This window comes from Ornithorhynchus anatinus, chromosome X2 (assembly GCF_004115215.2).
Source record: "Ornithorhynchus anatinus isolate Pmale09 chromosome X2, mOrnAna1.pri.v4, whole genome shotgun sequence".
NCBI lineage: Eukaryota > Metazoa > Chordata > Mammalia > Monotremata > Ornithorhynchidae > Ornithorhynchus > Ornithorhynchus anatinus.
The window spans coordinates 18,512,689-18,535,792 of record NC_041750.1 but is presented as its reverse complement, the minus strand read 5'-3'; the positions used below and the strand labels follow the sequence as shown (position 1 = coordinate 18,535,792).

The following is a 23,104-nucleotide window of genomic DNA, read 5'->3' as shown; positions in this document are numbered from 1 at the left end:
AAATATTGAATGTCCAGAGGTCACAGGTCGAAGCACATAGACAGCGCAGAAGGGAGAGCGAGCCGGGGAAAAGAGGACTTAATCTGGGGAGGCCTCTTGGAGGAGATGTGACCGTAGTAATGCTTTGAAGGTGGAGAGAGTGGTGGTCTGGCAGATAGGGAAAGGGAGGGGGTTCCAGGCTAGGGGGAAGACGAGGGAAAGGGATCGGTGGCGAGGTAGACAAGATCGGGACAGTGAATAAGCTGACACTAGAGGAGTGGAGTGTGCAGGCTGGGCTGTAGTAGGAGAAAAGAAATTAATTCACATTGCGTATACTGTTGCCAATAATGCCATATTGATACACTTCTCTTTTAAGTGACGCACTTCTGGGTTTTCTGTCTTTCCAATCCATATCGCATACCCACTTGTAAGGATTAGAAGCTAAATGTTTGCTTGCTTGCTTTGGCTTACAGTGCTCAAGGCTGAGTACTAAGCACTGGAAAAAGTTACAAGTCTTTATTCATTCACCTCTTCGCAAATGAGGAGCAAGGCTTGGAGCCACAGTAGTAGGCGCTGGATTTACTGATCTAGATTGCAGCTCACGAAAGCTTTATTTTTATTTTGATCGTAACTACTGCTGAAGTATTGCTGGTGGAAATGCACCAAACTTTGTAATTAAAAGTAACTTCTTTGAAAATAAGCATGGTAAACTGTCAAGTGTGGACTAGTGGAAAGAACTGGGAATGAGAAAACCTGGGTTCTATTCCGGACTCAGCCACTTGCCTGCTTTGTGACTTTGGGCAAATCCCTTAAGCGCTCTGTGTCTGTTTCCTCATCTGTAAAACTGGGGCAAAAGTACCTGTTCTCCTGCCCACTTAGACTGTGAGCCCCCTGTGGACACTTATACAGCTATAAGATGAATCCCAGCTGCAAAAATGAGTTCTCTGTATATGGTTAAAGTATACATTAAGCACTATAGTTAAGATTCTATCTGAGAAGTTCAGAAATCTGTTCACATTTGTATGAACCCAAGGTGGTTATTTCTTTCGGGGTTGTTTAGTGAGCACAAACTTTATTTGGTGACATTTTAGTCTACATTTTGATATGTCTGGATTGATTTAAATAAAGTGTGGCTAATGGTATGGTGAGCAGCGAGTTTCATTGTTTTTTCCCCGACTCTTTTCTGGAAATCAGCACCTCTTTATCTTTTCCTTGCTCTTCTCTTCTGCACATTCACTGGTCTTTGACCAGTAATAAGCTCAGCAACATAAAATAATATCCTAAAGCAACAAAATGAAAATTGCGATATCCAGTTACATTGAGCAAGTATGCCTTTAAAGTTGGATTTTTGCAGCATTACAATTTTTGGTATCACTCATGTTTGAGAACCCATTGCTAGTTACAGGCAAGGAGCATGTCTCCTAATTCTGTTGTATTGTACTCTCCCAAGCTCTTAGTATAGTGTTTAGCTTAGAACAGTGCTTGGCACATAGTAAGCACTTAACAAATACCATCATTATTACACTGCTCTGCCCATAGTAAGTGCTCAGTAAATACCATTGATGGATGAAATAAAGTTGCTTGGGATTCAGAGATGGGGGAATAGTGTATTTATTTAGGACTGCTGATTCTAAGTATAGATGATTTACACATTAGTTTAGGATTTCATTTTGACTTTATTTTCAGTTCATGGAGTTTTGATGGAGAAAAAAATGAATTGGCTGAAATTCCAAATGCAATTTTCCCAACTTTGAAAGCAGAAGATCCGTAACCCAACCACTGTTATTTTCCCGTCGAATTCTTCTCTCCGTCTGACTTCCTTTCCCGCCCTTATTTTCATGACCCATTTTCTTATCTCCTTTCCCAGTTCAGAGTTTACATGAAATAGTAAAAGAGTTGGTTAGATTTAATTTCTCAAGTGAGGTATGGAGCCCTGAAGTTTAACCTCCATTCTTGATCACAGCACAAGCTGTCCATAAATGAAATACACCAGGAGTCCTTTTTCTAAATTCTTCTCCCAAGACTGTTTACCAAAGTTTTAAACACTGAAGCTCACTTCTGAGCTTCTTCCCATGTAACTTTTCCCTACATACAACATCTGTATTTTTAGATGTAGTCTAATAGCCCTTACTTGTCAGTGATTTCTCATGTATACAAATTTTTTCCTAATCATTGAGAAATATATAAAGCCTTGATCCACAGTAGACGTTTCAATCAGAATTAAAAAATAAGTTAAAATGGCTCACAACAATTTCATTTCACAGAGGTTGGCCGTTCTTCTGTTTTTCAAAGTCATCAAAGCTCAACTAACCATGTAATAATAATAATAATGATAGTATTTGTTAAGCGCTTACCATGTGCCAGGCACTGTACTAAACGCTGGGATGGCTACAAGCAAATCGAGTTGGACACAGTCGCTGTCCACATGGGGCTCACAGTCTCATTCCCCATTTTACAGATGAGGTAATTGAGGCCCAGAGAAGTGAAGTGACTTGCTCGAGGTCACACAGCAGACAAGTGACAGAGCCAGGATTAGAGCCACGACTTTCAGACTCCCAGGCCTGTGCTCTATCCACTACGCCATGCTGCTTTCTTATGCTATTGTTTGTTTCTAAAGAATTGCTTGTGCCAGTTCTGATTTCTGTTTCCAGGTGGCTTGATCTGTTATTCTCATTGAAGATCAGATCCAATTTATCTTGCCCCTGGGTGCCTTTCCCAGGATTTTTCGATTGGCAGCCTTTTTGCCAAACACCGATTAGTGAATTTACTATGTGCCAAACACTGTTCTAAGCACTGGGGGAGACGCAAATTGCCCCACGTGGGGCTCACGGTCTTAATCCCCATTTTACAGATGAGGTAACTGAGGCACAGAAAAGTTAAGTGGCTTGCCCAAGGTCAAACAGACAAGTGGCGGAGCCGGGATCAGAACCCATGTCCTCTGACTCCCAAGCCCATGCTCTTTCCACTAAGCCACACCACATCTCTTAATCTGCCGTGACCCCGTTGGGAACTTTGAAGCCATCTAGTCACCTGTAGCACACATCACTATTAGATTAGTAGCGATGATGATGACAAATGATAATGATACCCACCGCCTTGAGCTGGCTTCCCTTCCTGCCCTGGAGATCAGAAAACTTGGTTTACTTGCTGTTTTATTCCTCCAACAAATGGCTTTAAACCCATTTCTTTGGCCTGCAAGAGCCATTGCATTTATGAAAGGAAACTCTATCGCAGGGGCTCTTAGAGATAAGCAAATTATGCGGCTGCTCATGCTTTAAGGTGGAAAGGGGCTTTCATTCTAAACAAACATCGCAAACCAGAAAAACCCCAGCTCTCCATTTGAAGATGAAAACCAGCAGGCTCACAAAGAGAACCTTCCCTAAAAGCTTGCAAGTAGAAGCTAGAGTCATAGACTATGTCACTGATCAGCTGGGATCCTGAAGTGGCAAAAATTAATAGGCGTCATGGCATGTTGAAGCAAAGCTCTTTCATCTTTCTCAGTTCCAAGAGGGTGCTGTTTTATAAAAGAACAGTATCATACAATTGAGGACTAGGTTTTGAGATGAAGGACATTTCCTGGAAATTCTTGACAGGCCAGAAGAGTTCATCCCAGGCCATTTGTCACAGAGTTGAGTTGTTTCCTCAGAATGCTCTCAGCCAAGGTTGCTTCTGATATTTTAGTCTTTTAAGAGTTGTAATAATAATAATTGTGGTATTTGTTAAGCGTTTACTATGTGCCAGGCATTGTACTAAGCGCTGGGATGAATACAAGCAAATCAGGTTGGACACAGTCCCTGTCCTGCATGGGGCTCCCAGTCTCAATCCCCATTTTGCAGGTGAGGTAACTGAGGCACAGAGAAGTGAAGTAACTTGCCCAAGGTCACACAGCAAACAAGTGGTGGAACCGGGATCAAGTGGCCACAACCTTGTGATTCCCAGCCCCATGCTCTATCCACTCCACTATACTGCTTCTCAGTGCTTTTACTTTGTAAATGGAAGGGGAAAGGTGTCTTTCCCCCTCGCTTCTTATCCTTTATGGTTCTTTCATTACACCACAGGATGTTGGGGATTTCTCAGTGGCACGGCTGCTGCTGCGTTAGGAAGCTTTTTGTAGTTAATGTCAGGGTAATCGACAGTCTAGATTTTGTTGGGGAAAGTTAGAGCATGGGCCTGGGAGACAGAAAGACTCCATCACATGTCTTCCTTGTGACTTTGGGCAAGTCTCAATTTCTCTGGGCCCAATTCTCTGGGCCAATTTCTCTGGGCCTCAGTTCCCTCATCTGTAAAATGGGGGTTAAGATTGCGAGCTCCATGTGAGACAGGGACTGTGTCCCCATTGATTAACTTGTATCTACCCCAGCGCTTAGAACAGTGCTTGGCACATGGCGCTTAGAAGTACCATAGTTATTATTATTATTAGAAATCGATGTATTATTGAAAGGTAGTTTTGTACCAGTTGGGCACGGTAAGTTTTCTTTCACAGATCAGGTCTTCTATATTTATTATATGCAAGAAACGGTTTTTGTGGTTTTTAAGAGCAGAGCCTACTTGTGTTGCCTTGTAGAGCCGCTAGGTGTGTTTTATTTATTATTTTTCAAGCAGTGGAGTTTCTTCCTTTTTCATGATGATTGGGGGATTTGTAGATGAGACCTGTTTTCATTTCTGAGTGCTCCTGGTGCCAGGCACAAACAGCTTTTTTTTGAAAACCGACAAATCTGTTTTCAGGCTAACCATTTTTTGTATGCACTGCAGATTTTTTTTTCCCCTTGAACTTGCACCTCTTTCTTATTTTTAACTTTAAATGAACAGCAGGAACTGATCCTGGATTAAATATGAGAAGTTCTTCCTCCCTGAATTCCATGAGTGTCTCTCATATTAAAGAAAAATTTAATCCGGCACGTAGATCAAAGGAAGACTTTAAGTTCCCAAGATAAAATTGAACCGTAACTGTGAACTAGAACACATGTGAAAGACACTGTTATTGGGAGACTGATGAGCAGGAAAATATTATTTTTTTTCCTTGAAGAAGTGACTTTGGCTTCCTGTATTCTTTAATTTGTGTTTCCATTTTTAAAAAGAAGAATCCTTTGTGAAAATAAGGCTTTTAGTTAAGACCATCAAAACCCCAACACTCCCTCCATCCCTTACTCATTCCCCTTATCATTCCCACACTTAGAAAACGTAACCCCTTTCGGCTGATGGGTTCTCGAAGACACTAGAATCCTAACTTTTGAAGCCGTCCTGCTTATTCAACCGAAGGGCTGCCGTCTCCGCAAATTGTGTTTGCCGGGTTGAAAGAATGGTGGAAAGCCATTTTCGTACTTGAACCGGAATAATGATCTCAGTGGGTTATTCGGATGTAATCTCATTGGACCATCTGTTTATGATGAAAAAAATGTTTATGTGGGTAATCTATGCCAGAACATGAACACTGTTCAGGGTGTCCAGCAGTGCATTTCCGGACCTCCGTCAAGCACCGAGGGCATTCTTTCAAAGATCAAATGCGACGGACACTGGGAGGGTTTTAATTATGCCAGTTAACATCAGAGGAGCTTGGCTCAGTGGCTGCAGATCATGCTCATCTGAATGAATGCCACTGAGCTGGAAATAATGTCATGACTGAGATGATGATAATTGTGTGCCATTATGATATTCCAGTGAATAAAGAATATTGATTTTAGGCTTAAATGTGGGAGTGGGGTTTTTTTTTTTTTGGTACCATTAGGGGGTGGGGACAGAGAGAAAGCGGGAAATTGGCTTTCTTGCATTGATGTTTATAAATATGGTTGAATTCTGGATCTAGGCAGGGTATCGTGTTGGTCCTGAATAAATAAATTGGGTCAATTTGGAGGTGACAGCCTTTTGAGTTATTTTATTTAACGTGCCGGAGAATGGCGCATTTCATGTGTCATTTTCACTCTCAGCGGCTTGACCTCTTTTGACGTCTCCTCCACAAATGTATCAGGCGATTCTCTCTAAAGCAATAACTTTTTGCAATGTTGCAAAGGAGAAAAAAAAAAGCAAGGATTCCATCGATTAGGGCTTGAATTTACTAGACTCATAAATGTACGTCGAATGATATAATGGAGAGCTTGGCACTAAACCTTTTGAAGGGTTGTTTGCCTGTGTAATAGCAGGTCTGTTTGCCATATGGTTGAAGGGAATTTGCAAGCCGAGTGGGGCAAGATAGCACAGCACAGGGATGGAGGGATTCAGCATGAATTGAGCAAATATTCCTATTATTATTAATAATAATAGTGATTATTATGGCATTTGTTAAGCACTTACTATGTGCCAAGAACTGTACTAATCGCTGGGGTGGGTATGAGCAAATCGGGTTGGGCACAGTCCGTGCCCCACATGGGGCTCACAGTCTCAATCCCCATTTTACAGATGAGGCAACTGAAGCACAGAGAAGTGAACTGACTTGCCCAGGTCACACAGCAGACAAGTAGCAGAGCTGGGATTAGAACCCAGGTCCCCTGACTCCCAGGCCCGTGCTCTTTCCAATAGGGCATGCTGCTCCCCTAAAATCATCTTCTTGAAGCGCTGCTTGGCCCACATCTCTCCTTTCTTCAAAACCCTCCACTTGCTTCCTGAGTTGCTTCTCGGCCAACAAAAACTCCTCACAATAGGTTTCCAGGCTCTCCAGAAACTCACCCCACTTTACCTCAAGCCCCATTTTATGGATGAGGTAACTGAGGCACAGAGAAGTGAAGTGATTTGCCCAAAGTCACACAGCAGACAAGTGGCAGAGCTGGGATTAGGACCCATGACCTTCTGACTCCCAGCCACATGTTCTATCCACTATACCATGCTGCTCCTATTAGAAGGCGATGTCTATGTTCATCTGAAGAGAAACTGGCACGTCAGAAGCCTGTTGGCTGGATTTTGGTTTCAGTACAAACATCAACTCACGGAGCGATGGATTGTGAAATAACTTGGAGTGTTAGGCGACTGTCATTGGATATCATTTGGCCTACTGTATTTTACTCAATCATATGTACATTTCAGGCCTGATTTTCTTTAGGAGAGTCAAAACGGCAGGCTGATATTTTTCTGCCTCAGCTAAACACAGTTCCAATAGGTAGGATGCTCTCAAGTTCTGGACAAGTCATGATAGACTATTATTTCTATTTCTCCCTCCTTATTGCTCCTTTGAGCAATTCACTTGCTTATGCAGCTAACCAGGATTTATGATTTTGCTCCGAAAGAGAAGAGTTGTTGCACATTTATGGATTCCAAAAGATGTTTTCATGCCTCATTTCTTTAGTTTGAATACCTTTCCTCAAGACTCAACACATACACTGATGGCCAGTGGGGAGTGGCTAATCCTATGTGTAATTGGCAATCATGTAGCAGATAGAGAGAAATATAGAGAAAAGACTTCTACCACATTAAATCAAGAGATCCACTTGGGATCACACACTAAAAGAAGAGAGTATCTGAACTAGTGGTATTTTTCTCTGACTGGTGAACAAACTCAGCTACCCTATAGAGACAAGAATTATGGGAAAAAATAATAATAATTATGGTATTTGTTAAGTGGGTACTATGTGCTGAGCACTGTTCTAAGCGCTGGGGTAGATGAAACGTAATCGGGTTGTCCCATGTGGGGCTCACAGTCTTAATCCCCATTTTATAGATGAGGTAACTGAGGCACAGAGAGGTTAAGTGACTTGCCCAAGGCCACATAAGACAAGTGGCAGAGTCAGGATTAGAACTCACGTCCTTCTGACTCCCGGGCCCGTGCTCTGTCCACTAGGCCACACTGCTTCTCAGGTTGTGGTGGTTTTGTCCTGGGAGGAGCCAAGGAGACCAAGGACTATCCCTTCCCTGCTGTATCAAACTGTTAGTTTGTCAGTCCACCATGTATATCCAGCACTTACTAAGTGCAGAGCACTGTACTAAGCGCCTGGGAGAGTACACTATAACAAAATAACAGTCACATTCCCTGCCCACAACGAACTGGGTTTTGTGTCTTTGTTTTAGTCTGCTTTCTTTTTTATTTTTTTCCTTTCCCTTCTCCTGGTTTTGTCTCCTTCCTCCCTCTCCAATTCCCCCACTCCCTCATCCCCCATGTAGATTGTGAGCCTCTCGTGGGCCAGTGACCATATCAGAGTCGGTAATAATAACAGTAATAATAATGATTGTGGTATTTGTTAAGCGCTTACTAAGTGCCAGGCACTGTACTAAGCGCTGAGGTGGATCCAAGCTGATTGTGTTGGACACAGTCCCTGTCCCACTTGGGGCTCACAGTTTCAATCCCTCTTTTACAGAGGAAGTAACTGAGGCACAGAGAAGTGAGGTGACTTGCCCAAGGTCACACAGCAGACAAGTGGCAGAGCAGGGATTAGAACCCATGACCTGACTCTGAGGCCCGTGTTCTGTTCCTCACGCATGCTGTGAATTCTTCTGAGTCTCATGTGATCATTTGTACATTCTAAACAATATTTGTTATTGACTGAAAATAATACCTTTCCTGATTGCCACACATCAAGCTGTTGTTTCCAATGTATGGCTATTCCGCACTCTGCTTCCCCAGGTCTCTGAGATGTTTCCTCTGCCCTTTCAGCTTGTGTGTGTCCTTTTTTAGTTCACCATGGAGCAGCCACATGGATATCCTGCTGCTGTCCATTCTTCTCCCTTGCCTGCTGTGGGACCATGGACAAGTCATTGGACTTCTCGGTGCCTCTGTTTCCTCTTCTGTAAAATGGGGATTCAATCCCTGGTCTGCCTTTCTTTTTTTTTTTTTTGGTATTTGTTCAGTTCCTACTATGGGCCAAGCACTGAACTAAGCACTGGGATAGATACAAGATAATCAAGTCACACACAGCCCCTGCTCTCATGGGACTCCCATTCTGAACAATCTCCCTCCTACTTAGATGGACACATAATAAGCACTAAATAATGATAATATTATTATTAGACTGTATATTGTTACTGGGCTGTAAACTTGTTGTAGGCAGGGAATGTGACTGCTGTTGTATTCTCCCAAATCCTTAGTACAGTGTTCTGTACACAGTAAGCACTCAATAAATACTATTGAATGAATGAATGAATCATCATAATATTCTCACATATCCAGCCAGCAAAGATGTGATGTGGCAAACATTACTTTAATACGCATTAATTCATTGTATTCCAGAACCCCACTGTTTCTGAACTGAATTGTACTTTCCAAGTGCTCAGTACAGTGCTCTGCACAGAGTAAGCGCTCACTAACCTCTCTTGCCATTTGAGTGTTAAATTGTGGCATCAGCAAATCACGCTGATGAAAGGGCTCAGAACCCCAGGACTTACTATCCTTCCTGATTCAGTTTCTTGCGACTTTGCCTATTTGTTATATGGTGATAATAATAATGGTGGTAGTTAAGCACTTACTATGTTCCAAGCACAGTACTAAGAGTGGGGATAGACACAAGATAATCAGTTTGGGCGTAGTCCCTGTCCCTCGTGGGGCTCACAGCCTAAGTAGGAGGAAAGTATTTACTATTTTGTCCATTGGACAGGCTCTGCGATTCTTGTCGGGAATTCTGGTGAGGGAGGGCTGGAGGAGTAATTCCTACCAAATGCTTGGCTTGGAGTCGGTTAGAGCAGAAGTGAAAGAACAGTGAACCCCTTGGCCCAACGTGGCCCCTACTGGCTTCTGGAAGCACTGGCCACCTTGGGTCTGCTTCAGAGTCGACCGCTTAGCGCTGCTGAGGGTGTCGATGCTTTCGTAAGGTCTCCGAATGCATTAGAATAGGCGCCAGCAAGTATTAACCTCTCTGATTGTCTAGCCTCAGTGAATAGAATCCAGAGTGTGAGTCTCTCCCTATTCACTCCCTCCTCCTCTCATCCGTAAATTAACTAGAAGACCCTTGTGGGCACAGCTCAGTGCTGATGTGAGTAACTGCCCAGCTGTCAAAGTAAAGTTGAGGAAAAATGATTTTAAGATGCCTTTTTTTTCCCCAAAGTTTTATTAGCTGAGGAAAGCCATAGACTTCTGAAAAGAAATATATTTCAGCAGAAAACATTTGAAGATTCAGCATACGTGTGTCATTTTTTTCTTTCTTCCTCTATTCTGCCAAAAATGAAAGGGAGGGATCCCAGGAAAAGTTGGTCGTTTCTTTTCATTTCCTCATATGGAAATAATTTATCTTCTATGCATTGAGTTTTGAAAAATAATAGTCTCCTCAATCCAGAATAAGCTAGGCCATCTACACTGATGATTAATCACTTTTCAATTTCCAGGCTGATTGTTTTGTACTGCGAACTTATATCCTGCCAACTTTGTATGTTCCTTATTTATTGGCTTGTGGTAGAATGACCCAACAGTTGGTTATGTTTCTTAGCGCAATGTACATGTTCCATCCTAGGTGTTTGTAGACAGTCCTTTTGTTATATCCGTGAGGTATCACACGGTATTGTGTTCCTTGCTTTTCTGCAGGTAGGTTTTAACCTCTTGAGCTGCTTTCACTTCACCCATCTTGATAGCGTCATCTTGCCTTACCCACTGTCTTGTGGCGGACAGTGCCTGATGGCCAGCATCTCTTTAAGGAGCTCACGTTCGCCCATCATTCTGTTGTGGTGTACTCTCCAAAGTGCTGAGCACAGTGCTCTGCACGTAGTAAACTCTCAGTAAATGCCACTGATCAAATGATTGATTGCCAGATGTTGTTAGGTGTTTTTGGGACTCCTACTTCCCACAGAACTGCTGCCAGGGTATACCTTTATGGGTTTCTGTATTCTCCTGGAGTTTGATGTTTAGTCTTCTTGATGGTTTGAATGCTGCATTTTAATGAATTGGTTATGATCCTAGTTTGGGATCGGAACATGAGGGTCAGTGATCATTGTAGCCGTGATCCATGCATCTTTAAATTCCCACTGATGGGTGTTGGTAGAATCGATGAAATTACATGATTTAGACCATGGGTGCATTTGAGAGATCTTTCTATCTGGGGGAAAGCAGAAGATGGTCCTGGTGATTAAGAGCTGATGGTTGGCCCATATACTGAATAATAATAATAATAATGTTGGTATTTGTTAAGCGCTTACTATGTGCCGTGCACTGTTCTAAGCGCTGGGGGAGATACAGGGTAATCAGGTTGTCCCACGTGGGGCTCACACACTTTTAATCCTCATTTTACAGATGAGGGAACTGAGGCCCAGAGAAGTGAAGTGACTTGCCCACAGTCACACAGCTGACAAGTGGCACAGCTGGGATTCGAACTCATGACCTCTGACTCCAAAGCCCGTGCTCTTTCCACTGAGCCATGCTGCTTCTCCTGAACAGAAGTAGGTCATTGCTATGTAGCTTTTTTTTATGGTAGAGAAGCAGCATGGCTCAGTGGAAAGAGCCTGGGTTTGGGAGTCAGAGGTCATGGGTTCGAATCTTGGCTCTGCCACTTGTCAGCTGTGTGACTGTGGGCAAGTCACTTAACTTCTCTGGGCCTCAGTTACCTCATCTGTAAAATGGGGATGAAGACTGTGAGCCTCACATGGGACAACCTGATTACCTTGTATCTACCCCAGTGCTTAGAACAGTGCTCTGCACATAGTAAGTGCTTAACAAATACCAACATTATTATTATGGTATTTGTTAAGTGCTTGCTATAGGTCAAACACTGTTCTAAGCACTAAGGTATCCGAGAGATTGGATAACTTTTTACATGTTACGGCATCTCGTAAGCTCATTGTGGGCAGGGAATGTGTCTCATATGGTTGTTATTGTACTCTCCCAAGTGCTTAGTACAGTGCAGACAGACTGTAAGCGCTCAATAAATATGATTGATTATCAGTATTCATTGGGCACCTACCGTATGAAGCTCCCTCTACTAGGTGCTTGGGGGCATACAATAAAGGAAAAAGACATGCTCTCTGTCCCTATGGAGGTTGTAGTTTAATGGCAGAGAAAAGAAGACACATTATTTTTATATGCATAGAAAATATTGTATGTATGTATATATACATATATACACATTTCAGTCTGTCAGTTTTATTTATTGAGTGCTTACTGTGTGCAGAGCACTGTATTAAGTGCTTGGGAGCATAAAATATAACAATAAACGACATTGCCTGCCCATAATGAGCTTGCAGACCAGAGAGGGAGACAGACATTAATATAATAAATAAATTACAGATATGTACATAAGTGCTACGGGGTTGGGGGGGGTGAATAAAGGAAGCAAGTCAGGGTGGCACAGAAGGGAGTGGGAGAAGAGGAAAGGAGGGTTTAGTCAGGGAAGGCCTATTGGAGGAACTGTTCCTTTAATAAGGCTTTGAAGCAGGGGGAGAGTCATTGTCTGTGCAGTATGAGAAGAGAGGGTGTTCCAGGCCAGAGGCAGGATGTAGGTGTTTGTTATATTGTTCTATTGTACTCTCCCAAACGCTTAGTACAGTGCTCTGCACATAGTAAGCACTCAATAAATATGATTGACCGATTGATTAAAGGGTGAGAAAAGGAATAGGAGCCAGCAGAGGAGCCTGAGAAGGTTCCAAGCCTTATTGAAGACATATCTCCTCCAAGAGGCCTTCCCTGACTAAGTTCCCCCTTTCCTCTTCTCTCACTCCCTCTGTGTCGCCCCGGCTTGCTCCCTTTGTTCTTCCCCTCTCCCAGCCTCACAGCACTTATGTTCATATCTGTGATTTATTTGTTTCTATTAAGATCTGTCTCCCCCACTCTAGACTGTAAGCTTGTTGTGGGCAGGGAATGTGTCTGTTTATTGTTACATTGTACTCTCCCAAGCGCTTAGTACAGTTCTCTGCACGTGCAGTAAGCGCTCGGTAAATACAATCGAATGAGGTAGACGGAGAATCAGGAGAATACTGTGTTGATGAAATCAAGGCTGGGGAGAATGTCCCAGGGAAGGGAATGGCCAATGGGTGTCGAATATAGTCTGGAAGGTAAGGAGTACTCAAAGGAGGTGAGTGCGGTCTCAGTGGAGTGAGAGGGCAAAAAACAGATTGCAGGGAGTCAGGAAGAGAACTGCCAGAGAGGAAGTGATGTCAGTTGATATATAAAGGCCATTCGAGGTGTTTGGACAAGAACAGGAAGAGGAAGATTGGGGTAAAGCTGTGCTGGAGGGGAGATATTTTAAGATCAGACAGGAGACTTACTCTTCAGAGACACTTGGCAGTGTGAAAGCGGGAGCAAAGACCAGTGAGGAAGGGAAGGTGGTTCATGGGAAAGTTCATCTCCAGTGCCCTGTTTCTTGCCAAGTTCACGAGGTTGTCAGGTCTTAGGCAGGAGTCAGGGGTATCGGTCTCATCTGGTTAGACATTGCTATGGATTTGGGGACCTTCGTCCAGCTGGAAAACTAAGCAGTATTAAGTGGCATGTTGATTTGCCTAGGCTTTTTTTCCTCTTTGGATTTAGATTCTTACCTCATTAGAACCAAGACTTGAAATTTTAGGTTTGCAGCCTGGGATGCAAAGGAGTAGGTGGCAAGTTGTGCTGTGCAGTTCTAAAACAAACAGCTCTCCGCCAGTTTACCCGTAATTTGCATTTTCACAAAAAGTGAATGGAACAGGAATAGAGGTACGGAAGTCCTAAAAAGTTACTTCATTTAAGTGGATCATTTTGCCTTTTCTAACCTTTTTAGTGCTTAGCCCTTCTGCAGAAGGAGCCCTACGCTAATTGTGGTATTTGTTAAGCGCTTACTATGTGCCCAGTAGAGTACTAAGTGCTAGGGTAGATACAAGATCATCAGGCCCCACATTGGGCTTACATTCTAAGTAGGAGGGAGAACAGGAATTGAATCCCCATTTTACAGATAAGGGAACTTAGGCCCAGAGAAGTGAAGTGACTTGCCTAAGGTCACAAAGCAGGTAAGTGACCGAGGCAGAATTAGATCCAGGTCCTCTGACTGACTTGCCTAAGGTCACAAAGCAGGTAAGTGACAGAGGCAGAATTAGATCCAGGTCCTCTGACTCCCAGGCCCATTCTCTTTCCATTAGGTCATGCTTCTTCTGTTTTAAGTGCCTATGCAATTGCCTGAGACTTCTCTTTCCAGTAATACTAATAGTTCCCCTTTGGTGTGAAGACAGTTAGTACCCGCTGCTGTTGAGGTGACAGAAAGATTCTGTTCTCTGACCACAGACTCCACCCATTTTCCCTACCAGCTGCCTCTTAATGAGTTTTATCTTAAATGGGATTCCTAAGCTTTGTACAAGATCCACATTAATTACAGTCTAAGTGGGAGGGAGAACAGGAGAACTGAAGCACAGAGAAGTTAAATGACTTGCCCAAGTCACACAGCAAAGGTCACACAGCAAACATTTGGCAGAGCCGGGATTAGAACCTAGGTCCTCTGACTCTCAGGCCCGTGCTCTTTCCACTAGCTCATCCTGCTTCATCTTCTTCTCTGGGGAGGGATAGGTGGGGAGGAGATCTGCTCCCACCAGAGAGATTTTGGGCCTCCAGTGATGTATCCCCACAGCACTGTACTCGTCCGCTCAACTGTATATATTTTCGTTACCCTATTTATTTTGTTAATGAATTGTACATCGCCTTGATTCTATTTAGTTGCCATCGTTTTTACGAGATGTTCTTCCCCTTGACGCAGTTTATTGCCATTGTTCTTGTCTGTCCATCTCCCCCGATTAGACTGTAAGCCCGTCAAACGGCAGGGACTGTCTCTATCTGTTGCCGACTTGTTCATCCCAAGCGCTTAGTACAGTGCTCTGCACATAGTAAGCGCTCAATAAATACTATTGAATGAATGAATGAACACCCTGACCAATTAAAAATGCTGAGGAAATGCATACACCCAGTATGACATTGGTTAATTTACCCGGCAGCCAGGTAAATTAAGCCAGGTAAATTCAGAAACTTATATAGCCTAGTGGATAGAGCACAGGCCTGGGAATCAAAAGGACCTAGGTTCTATTTTCAACCTTGCCACTTGTCTGCTGTGGGACCTTGGGCAAGTCATTTAACTTCTTCATCTGTAAAATGGGGATTTAGGACTGTGAACCCCATGTGGGACAGGGACTGTGTCCAACCCGACAACCTTGTATCTATCCCAGAGGTTAGAACAGTACTTGACCCATAGTAAATGCTTAACAAATACCATTCAAAAAAAAAAATGAACCAGAGGAGGAAGGGATCTGGGACTAAGGTTCAGTGACAGCCAGAAGTGACGGTAAGTATTTAGATGGGGTTTGGCGGCCAAATGTATCTCCTAGTCCCAGCATTGGATTACTACTTTAGTTCAAAGCAGAGGCATGATGAGTAGACATTGCCCTGGGGTGCATATACCTTAAATTTGGAATAGCGTTCTAGGGAAGCAGCGTGGCTCAGTGGAAAGAGCCTGGGATTCGGAGTCAGAGGTCATGAGTTCGACTCCCTCCTCTGCCACTTGTCAGCTGTGTGACTGTGGGCAAGTCACTTCCCTGTGCCTCAGTTACCTCATCTGTAAAATGGGGATTAACTGTGAACCTCACATGGGACAACCTGATTACCCTGTATCTACCCCAGTGCTTAGAACAGTGCTCTGCACATAGTAAGGGCTTAACAAATACCAACATTATTAGTCATCCTCATTATGGTTCCTTCATTTGGGGATAACGAAGCGGTTGTGGTTAGAAGCAGGCCAAAAATAGTTTTCATTTATACCTTGGGGTTTTGCATTTTGCCGTGGATCAGGTGAATAGTCTCTGCTTTCCCTGGTTTAGGTTAGTTTGATTTTTTTGAGTTTTAGTTTTGCTTTGGTTTTTTGCCCTGGGACAATATTCAGATGCATTGCCTGCTTTCAGGGACTTTAAACAGACCTGCTGAAAATAAAGACTCATCTTTTGGTGTGGTCTTTCATAAAGGGTCTGTCATTTTTCTACTCACTTCAAATCTGTGTCTGCGTAATGCAGGGGCAGGGGGGTGAGGGGAGAAGGGTCATTTTCATTCAGCATGTAATCAGGTTAAGTTTCAGGAGCTGTCAACATTGGTTACACTGGAAATGTATTCATGGAACTGTCTATTCGTAAAATGGACTTAATTCAATAGATATTCCTAAAAGCTTCATCTTTACAGTTTAAAATTGCTCTCTAAAGTGTTTTCAGAGCCATTGAAGTGACTACTTAATTCAGCAATTACGTCAGATACACAGCATGCTGATTTTTCAATATAAAATGGCACTAAACTGTATTTCTCAGTACCTTTATGGAATGGGCTCATAACGGTCCCTCTGGCTCTTTTTAAAGCTTTGATGGATAATATTCGATTCTCGTTGCTGCCTGAGATTTTCATATTTTGCTTATAATTTGATATCCTCTGCAAAATTTTTCAGCGGATTGGCTTTGTTGGTTTTAAGCAACTGTTATAATTTCACAGCCTCTTCTTTCACTGCTCCGGGCTTCCGTTAACATTAAGATATAAGAGCTCAACTTTTTCTAAAAATTACTCCTTAAGACTCCGGCCCTGTTTACTTTGATATCGAGAAATATTTTTCAAGATGTCTTTCTCCTTTCTTGCCATTATTGTTCTGATGCTAACCCGAAGGGTGCCAGATAACAAGTTAGAGAATTAATCCAGTCAGAATCCTTCACCCTGCAAAGTGAAATCCCCTTCAGGAAACTTTGTGACGCTGTTAGATTCGATAGGGAAATTAATCAAGTCTGCATTAGAAGACATTGTCCCTCTAGTGAAACGACTTAGGGAACCTTCAGCTTCTTAAAGGGATGAGGTAAAAAGAGGGGGTGGAGCTAAAAGGAAACTTTACATCCCATCCCATTGAGTAATGGGCCCCTTGAGGAATTGGATGAACCAGAATCACTCTCAAGTCTACAGTTCTTTAGAATTCTGCAGTTATACAGCTGTAGTTTTGCAACTCCTGCTCCTTCCGAAAGGATGCCAGAGAAGAAGGGTTTTGCACTTTTGTAAAACCACGTTAATGCTGCCTGTTCAAAAGTGAAGAGTTTTAAGTACCTCTTGTTTTATGCTGTCGAGTCGTTTCCGACCCATTAAGCGACACCACGGACACATCTCTCCCAGAACGCTCTCCGTCTGCAATCGCTCTGGTAGTGTATCCATAGAGTTTTCTTGGTAAAAATTCACAAGTGGTTTACCACTGCTGCCTTCCACGCAGTAAATCAAGTCTCCGCCCTTGACTTTTTCCCATGCCACTGCTGCCCAGCATGGGTGAGTTTTGCCTTGTTGCTAATTGCCTTCCACTCGCTAGCCATTGCCCAAACTAGGAATGGAATGGGTAGGCCTCTGCTTCACTCTCCCTCCCATAGCCGAGACTGGTAGAGTACTGGAAACTCTCCAGGTGCGACCCTGAGAGGGGTTTAAGAGGGCATTGCAAAATGACGCAGAGCATAACTGGAAAAAGATGCATCATGGTAGCGGCTACTTGTAGAACCACCAGTACCAATTTTGTCCTTAGGACTGTATGCTGATATTTAAGCACTCTCATAAAAACAAAACAAAACACTATGAAAGAAATGTAGTCTCAGAACCCCAAAGCATTTAAAAGCTTGAGGAAAATATGACACATTATTTCCCCTGACTACGGATTCCCCCTAAGGAATTTAGATTACCTCTTTGGTTTGGCTCGGGTGATTTTTGGGAGTGTTTTTTTGAGTGTTCCTTAAGCATTCATCCATGTCTGCATTTTGTTTACTGGCATATTCTTAGTTCTGACTTGAATAAACAGGGTTTCATTGCATGGAGATTTAAACTCCTTAAGGGCAGAAACTGTGCCTTTTACTTGTGTGGTTTGTTCTAAAAGCATCTAGTTAAAGTATTCTGCTATCATTGATGATGATTATATGATTTCAGGTGACTGAAATCTGGTCACTTGCTGATGGGAAGCAATGTGTCCTAGTGGAAAGGGCATAGGACTGAGAGTCAGTAGACCTGGGTTCTAATCCTAGTGCTTCCACTTTTTTTTTTAAATGGTATTTGTTAAACTCTATGTGCCAGACACTGTACTAAGCGCTAAGGTAGAATGCAGGTTGAACATAGTCATTATTATTATTAATACTTGTTAAGTGCCTACTATGTGCCAAGCACTGGGGTAGATACGTTAATCAGGTTGGACACAGTCCCTGTCCCACATGGGGCTCAAACTCTTATCCCCATTTTATGGATGAGGTAACTGAGACACGGAGAAGTGAAGCGACTTGTCCAAGGTCACGCAGCAGACACATGGAGGAGCTGGGATTAGAACCCAGGTCTTCTGATTCCCAATGCTCTTTCAACCAGGCTACTTGCCTGCTGTATGATCTTGTGTAACTTAACTTTCAGTCAGTCAACAGTCAATTAATGGTATTTATTGAGCCCTCACTGTATGCAGAACATTTAGTGAGCACTTGGGAGGCTATAATGCGATTGATTTGGGAGACATGCTCCCTGCCCTCAAGGAATTTCTCCATGCCTGTTTCCTCATCTGTAAAACAGGGATTAAGAAGTTGTACCTGCCTCCGTCCTTGTTCATGTTGGAGTTTTGGGGAATATTTTCAATTTCGCCTTTAGCAGTTTCTCTTAAATTTACTGTATGTATTTTCAATTTATATATTATAAATTACTTATATTAATGTCTTTCTCCCCCTTTAGACTATTCATTATGGGCAGGGGACGTGTCTGCTAATTCTGTTGTGTCATACTCCCCCAAGTGCTCTGCACACAGTAAGCACTCAATAAATACAATTGATTGATTGATTCAGAATAGCAAAAGGTTCCAAACCAAAGAACTGACTTGTGAGTTGAGATTTCTCCTGCTAATGTCCCTTTCTCCTTTCTTTCCAGGTGGTTTGTATTCGCTCTGTGTGGGAGGTACTCTCCCCAAAGTTGGGTTGTGAAACACGACCTCTCATTTTAAAGGCAATCAGCGAACTTTTTGCTCTGGTCCCTTCTTTGACAGTGAACACACCAGAATATGAGGTATGTGTGGGAGATTTGCATGTAAGAGTGCAGCTTTTCCCTGGTGGAGTTCGAGGATTGTGTTGTCACAATTGCTGCCATTCATTCATATCTTTCGCTTCAAGCCACATGTTTTTGTTCTTGGAGCCTAGGATGCGCTAGAATGAAAAGTATATAAGGGCTTCTTCTCTCTCCATTCCTGGGGCTTAGGTTTCTTACAGGAAAGAACTGAGCCCCTACCCCCTCACTTAGTATTTAAAATATGCCAAGTAGTTATATTATTTCAACAAAAAGCAGCATGGCCTACTTGATAGAGCACAGGCTTGGGAGTCAAAAGGATCTGGGTTCTAATCCCAGCTCCATCCCGCATCTGCTGTGTGACCTTGGGCAAGTAACTTAACTTCCCTGTGCCTCATCTGTAAAATGGGGGTGTAGATTGTGAGCCCCACGTGGGGTGACACAGTCCATCCTGATTTGCTTATATCCACCACAGAACTTAGAACAATGCCTGGCACACAGTAAATGCTTAAGAAATACCATTATTATTATTACTATTATTATCATTAACAACTTGTATCTACCCCAGCACTTAGTACATTGCCCGGCACATAGTAAGCACTTAACAAATACCATTTAAAAAAAATATAATTCTAGCTGGCTAATACAGTATGATCATTAAAATGGTCAGTAGCTTCAAGATGTAAGAAATGATATTACATCAGTTAAATTTGGAGTTCCCAAAATAACTCATTGAAAGTTGCCTCTTTTTAGACCGATAACTTGGTCCAGTGGAAGGGAATGCAACAGGCTGCTTGGGACCCCGACATTAAGTAACTTATATCTAATGATCTAGAGATGTATGTTCAGTCAGCCATCTTTGATTTTGACTTGTGGATAACTATGAAAGCCATACAGATGTTTGTCATGTCGAGTCATGTAGTTGTCAGTAAGGTTACCCTTCTCCTGGTACCATTTCTTCACCTTTCTAAGTTGTCAGTTCCTCACACTGGCAATGAAAAAGCAAATTCTCTCCTGTGTGAGCTCTATTCAAACAATTATATGCAGTGGTGATTATTTTTTTCCCTTCTTTTATAACTAAATTAGACACTGCTCTATCTCATGAGCATCTTACTCTCAACAGAGCAGTTTTATGTGGATGATGGTGAGGGTTTTTATCCTAAAACTATGTAAAATTAAGTAGGCTTGGTGAAGTAGCAACTGGATTATCTGAACATCCAGGATCTTATCCAAAGGATTTTTAGTTCAAAGGGTAGTTTGAATTCTCCCTTCTCTGTGCCCTCCCCCTCCCACCCCAAAAAAATAATCTGAAAAATTGAACAAAATTGGACGTGTGTTTATCCCTGTCTGTGTTCTCTTGAGTTTTGGCTGTGGCCAACTTTCCATTATAGTCTTCCTTATACTTTACTTGAGTCCAAAAATTTTCCTTTGGCATAAATAAAGCTTTTTTCTAATGTGTGTTAATTTATTAAATAAATAAATTATTGATTGATTGTTTATTGATTGTTAATTGTTAAATGTCATCCCAAAAATTTCCTTTGGCATAAATAAAGCTTTTTTCTAATGTGTGTTAATTTATTGATTGTTAATTTTACAGAAATTTAAAGCCCAAGTTGTCAGCTTCCTTTGGAATCACTCTCAAAGCAAGGTAACTAGGGAATCATATGTAATGGATCAAAAGTATTCATTGAGTACTTACTGTGTGCAGAGCACTGTACTAAAGCCTTGGGAGAGTACAATACAATAGAGTTGGTAATCGCTCAAGGAGCTTACAACTTAGTGGGGGAGACAGACATCAAAGGAAATTGAAGATAGGGGAAGCAGTAAATGCAGAGTGCTTAAGGAGTACAGACCCAAGTGCATCTGTGACACAGAAGGGAGAGTGAATAGGGTGAGGAAATATATAGATGAATGAGAGTTACTGAGAAATTGGTAAAAGTGGAAGTAGATGGTTTGAAAAGTATTTTAACAATTTACACAGTAGTAGTAATTTACACTATCAGCACTAAGTGTATTTAATTTTCCTGAAAAATGTTTTCCCTTTTCTGTTTCCCCTCCTATGCATTCTTACTTCTGTAAGGCTTGCAAATTTGACAAGCAGGCAGACTAATAATGCCACTTTGGAAGTGCAAAGCATTTTCACTCATATCATCTGCCTTTGCAAGTTTCTGTGCACCGAGAAGGTGGCAGTCATTTTAAAGCCCATTATGCAGATGGGGATAAGGCTGATGCAGAAGGCTGAAGCCAGTGGCAGAACCTGGGTTTCCCCACTCACAGGCCTGTTTTCTTTCCATTTAGCAGTCTGCCTCCCCCTAAATCATTTTGTTTGTCTAAAAAGGCATCACAAGAGTAAAATAATTTTCAAAGATGCTTTCAGCTTAGCCTGGATATGATTATTTTCAGAAGGTAAGAAATGGTTCAGTCTCAAGCAACTGAATTTTTCTCACCCATCTACTAAGAGTGGCAGTGAGATTTCACCTATTTTAAAAGATAGTAATTGATCTAATTTTTCCCCCGGGGCAGTACAGAATAAGCAAGAGTCTGTAGCTTGTATTAAGTACTTATGATGTGTAGGGCTTTGTACTAAGTGGTAGGAAGAATACTTGGTCACTGAATTAAGTCACTGGGTGTGGCCCCCAAGGGGTTCACAGTCTGACAGGGGGAAGGTAAGTAGGAGGAGGCCCTATCCACAGGGAAAGGGCAATAATTTAAAGTGAATCAAAACAGGGAAGAACACACAATAGGACAATCGTACACTTAGAACAGCAAAAGTGTTATAATACTGTCCGGTCTGCAGGCACCACACAGCTCTGGGAAAACTGCATTGTGTGGAAAAACTGCCACCAATTTTCCAACCCCTTAATCCAGTAGACCAAGGTTCCATTCCAACAAAAATAATTAGGGACAGAAGAGCTACCCCCCAGTGTCTGCTAAACTCTGGGTAGAGGTAGAGTTTCCATCCTCTGCTTTTCTGGGGATATAGGGTAGCTTTTGCAGCGCAGTAGTAGGAGCAGTGTGGTCTAGCGGAAATAGCATGGCTTGGGAGTCCAGGGACCTGGATCCTAATCTCAGCTCCGCCAGTTGCCCGTTCTGTGACCCTGGGCAAGTCACTTCACTTCTTTGTACCTCGGTGTCCGCATCTGTAAAATGGGGATTCAATACCTGTCCTCCTTCCTAGGTAGACTCTGAGGCCCCTGTGGGACAGGGACTGTACCTGACATGATTACCTTATATCTACCCCAGTGCTTAGTACAGTGTCTGGCACATAGTAGGTACTTAACAAATACCATAAAAGAGAGAGAAAAAGAGAGGAGATTCAAAATGGTTGGGGTGAGAAGCGGGAAAGGGGGAGGAGTGGAATCCCCTTTCTCCACCCTAATTAGCTGGTGTCCAGGGAACTTCAGACAATGTGGTACAATCTTCTGTTCTCCCTCTGCTCCCGAGGTAGGGGAGGGAAAGGGGGCGTGATGATAGGTGGGTAGAGAAAGGGCGATCGCAGTCCTTGAACAGCTCTGTGTGGTCCCCAAGAATAGCACTCTAGGCCAGTGTATTTCCCCTAGGCCAGAATTCCTTCAACATTAAGCAAAACCAGTGAGCCTGCATTGACATGTGTTCGTTTCCTTAGGACCCTGTGGTAGCCTCTGCTGCGTACAAATCTCTTTCAGAATTTGGTTCAGAAGAAAACAACATCTATCATCTGCCTGAAAAGGTAGACTTTTTTTTCTCTTTTCTTTGTACTCCCCTGTTGCCATAGCGGGTGCTTTGCATTTGTCTGCCATTCCTGCGGGAGCATTCCCTAGCTAACCTAGAAGCAGCATGGCTTACTGGAAAGAGCACGGGCTAGGAAGTCAGAGGTCATGGGTTCTAATCCCACCTCCACCACTTGTCAGCCATGTGACTTTGAGCAAGTCATTTAACTTCTCGGTGCCTCAGTTACCTCATTAAACTACCTTTCATCCTTGACCTTTTCCTTTCCCGCTCTCTCCTCCTCCTCGCCCTTACGGAGAGCTGGCTCACTCCTGAAGACACGGTTTCCACCGCTGCTCTCTCCAGCGGAGGGTCTCCTTCTCCCACTCCCCCAGACTCACCGGAAAGGGAGAAGGCGTCGGCTTCCTTCTCTCACCCCGATGCCGCTTCCTCACTATCTCTCCTCCCCCTTCCCTCTCCTTCCCCTCCTTCAAAGCCCATATCGTTCACCTCTACCACCCCCTACAGATACTTGTAGCCGTCATCTACTGCCCTCCTGGTCCCACCACCCACTTC

At 42.9% G+C, this 23,104-nt stretch overlaps 1 protein-coding gene and 1 non-coding gene across 4 annotated transcripts in view; one reads left to right on the top strand and one right to left on the bottom strand.

The window, feature by feature from the left end:
- FOCAD (focadhesin) overlaps positions 1-23,104 on the top strand; it is a 194,538-nt gene that overhangs the window by 89,407 nt on the left and 82,027 nt on the right. For all 3 annotated transcript variants that reach the window (XM_029052840.2, XM_029052841.2, XM_029052842.2), the window contains 3 exons: positions 18,710-18,844; positions 20,439-20,489; positions 22,467-22,550. In XM_029052840.2, coding sequence (XP_028908673.1) covers positions 18,710-18,844; positions 20,439-20,489; positions 22,467-22,550 — 270 coding nt within the window. The remainder of the gene's footprint in view (positions 1-18,709; positions 18,845-20,438; positions 20,490-22,466; positions 22,551-23,104) is intronic.
- On the bottom strand, positions 17,109-17,246 carry LOC114807519. The gene has a single exon (XR_003755579.1). It is a non-coding gene; the product is annotated as a small nucleolar RNA SNORA7 (small nucleolar RNA).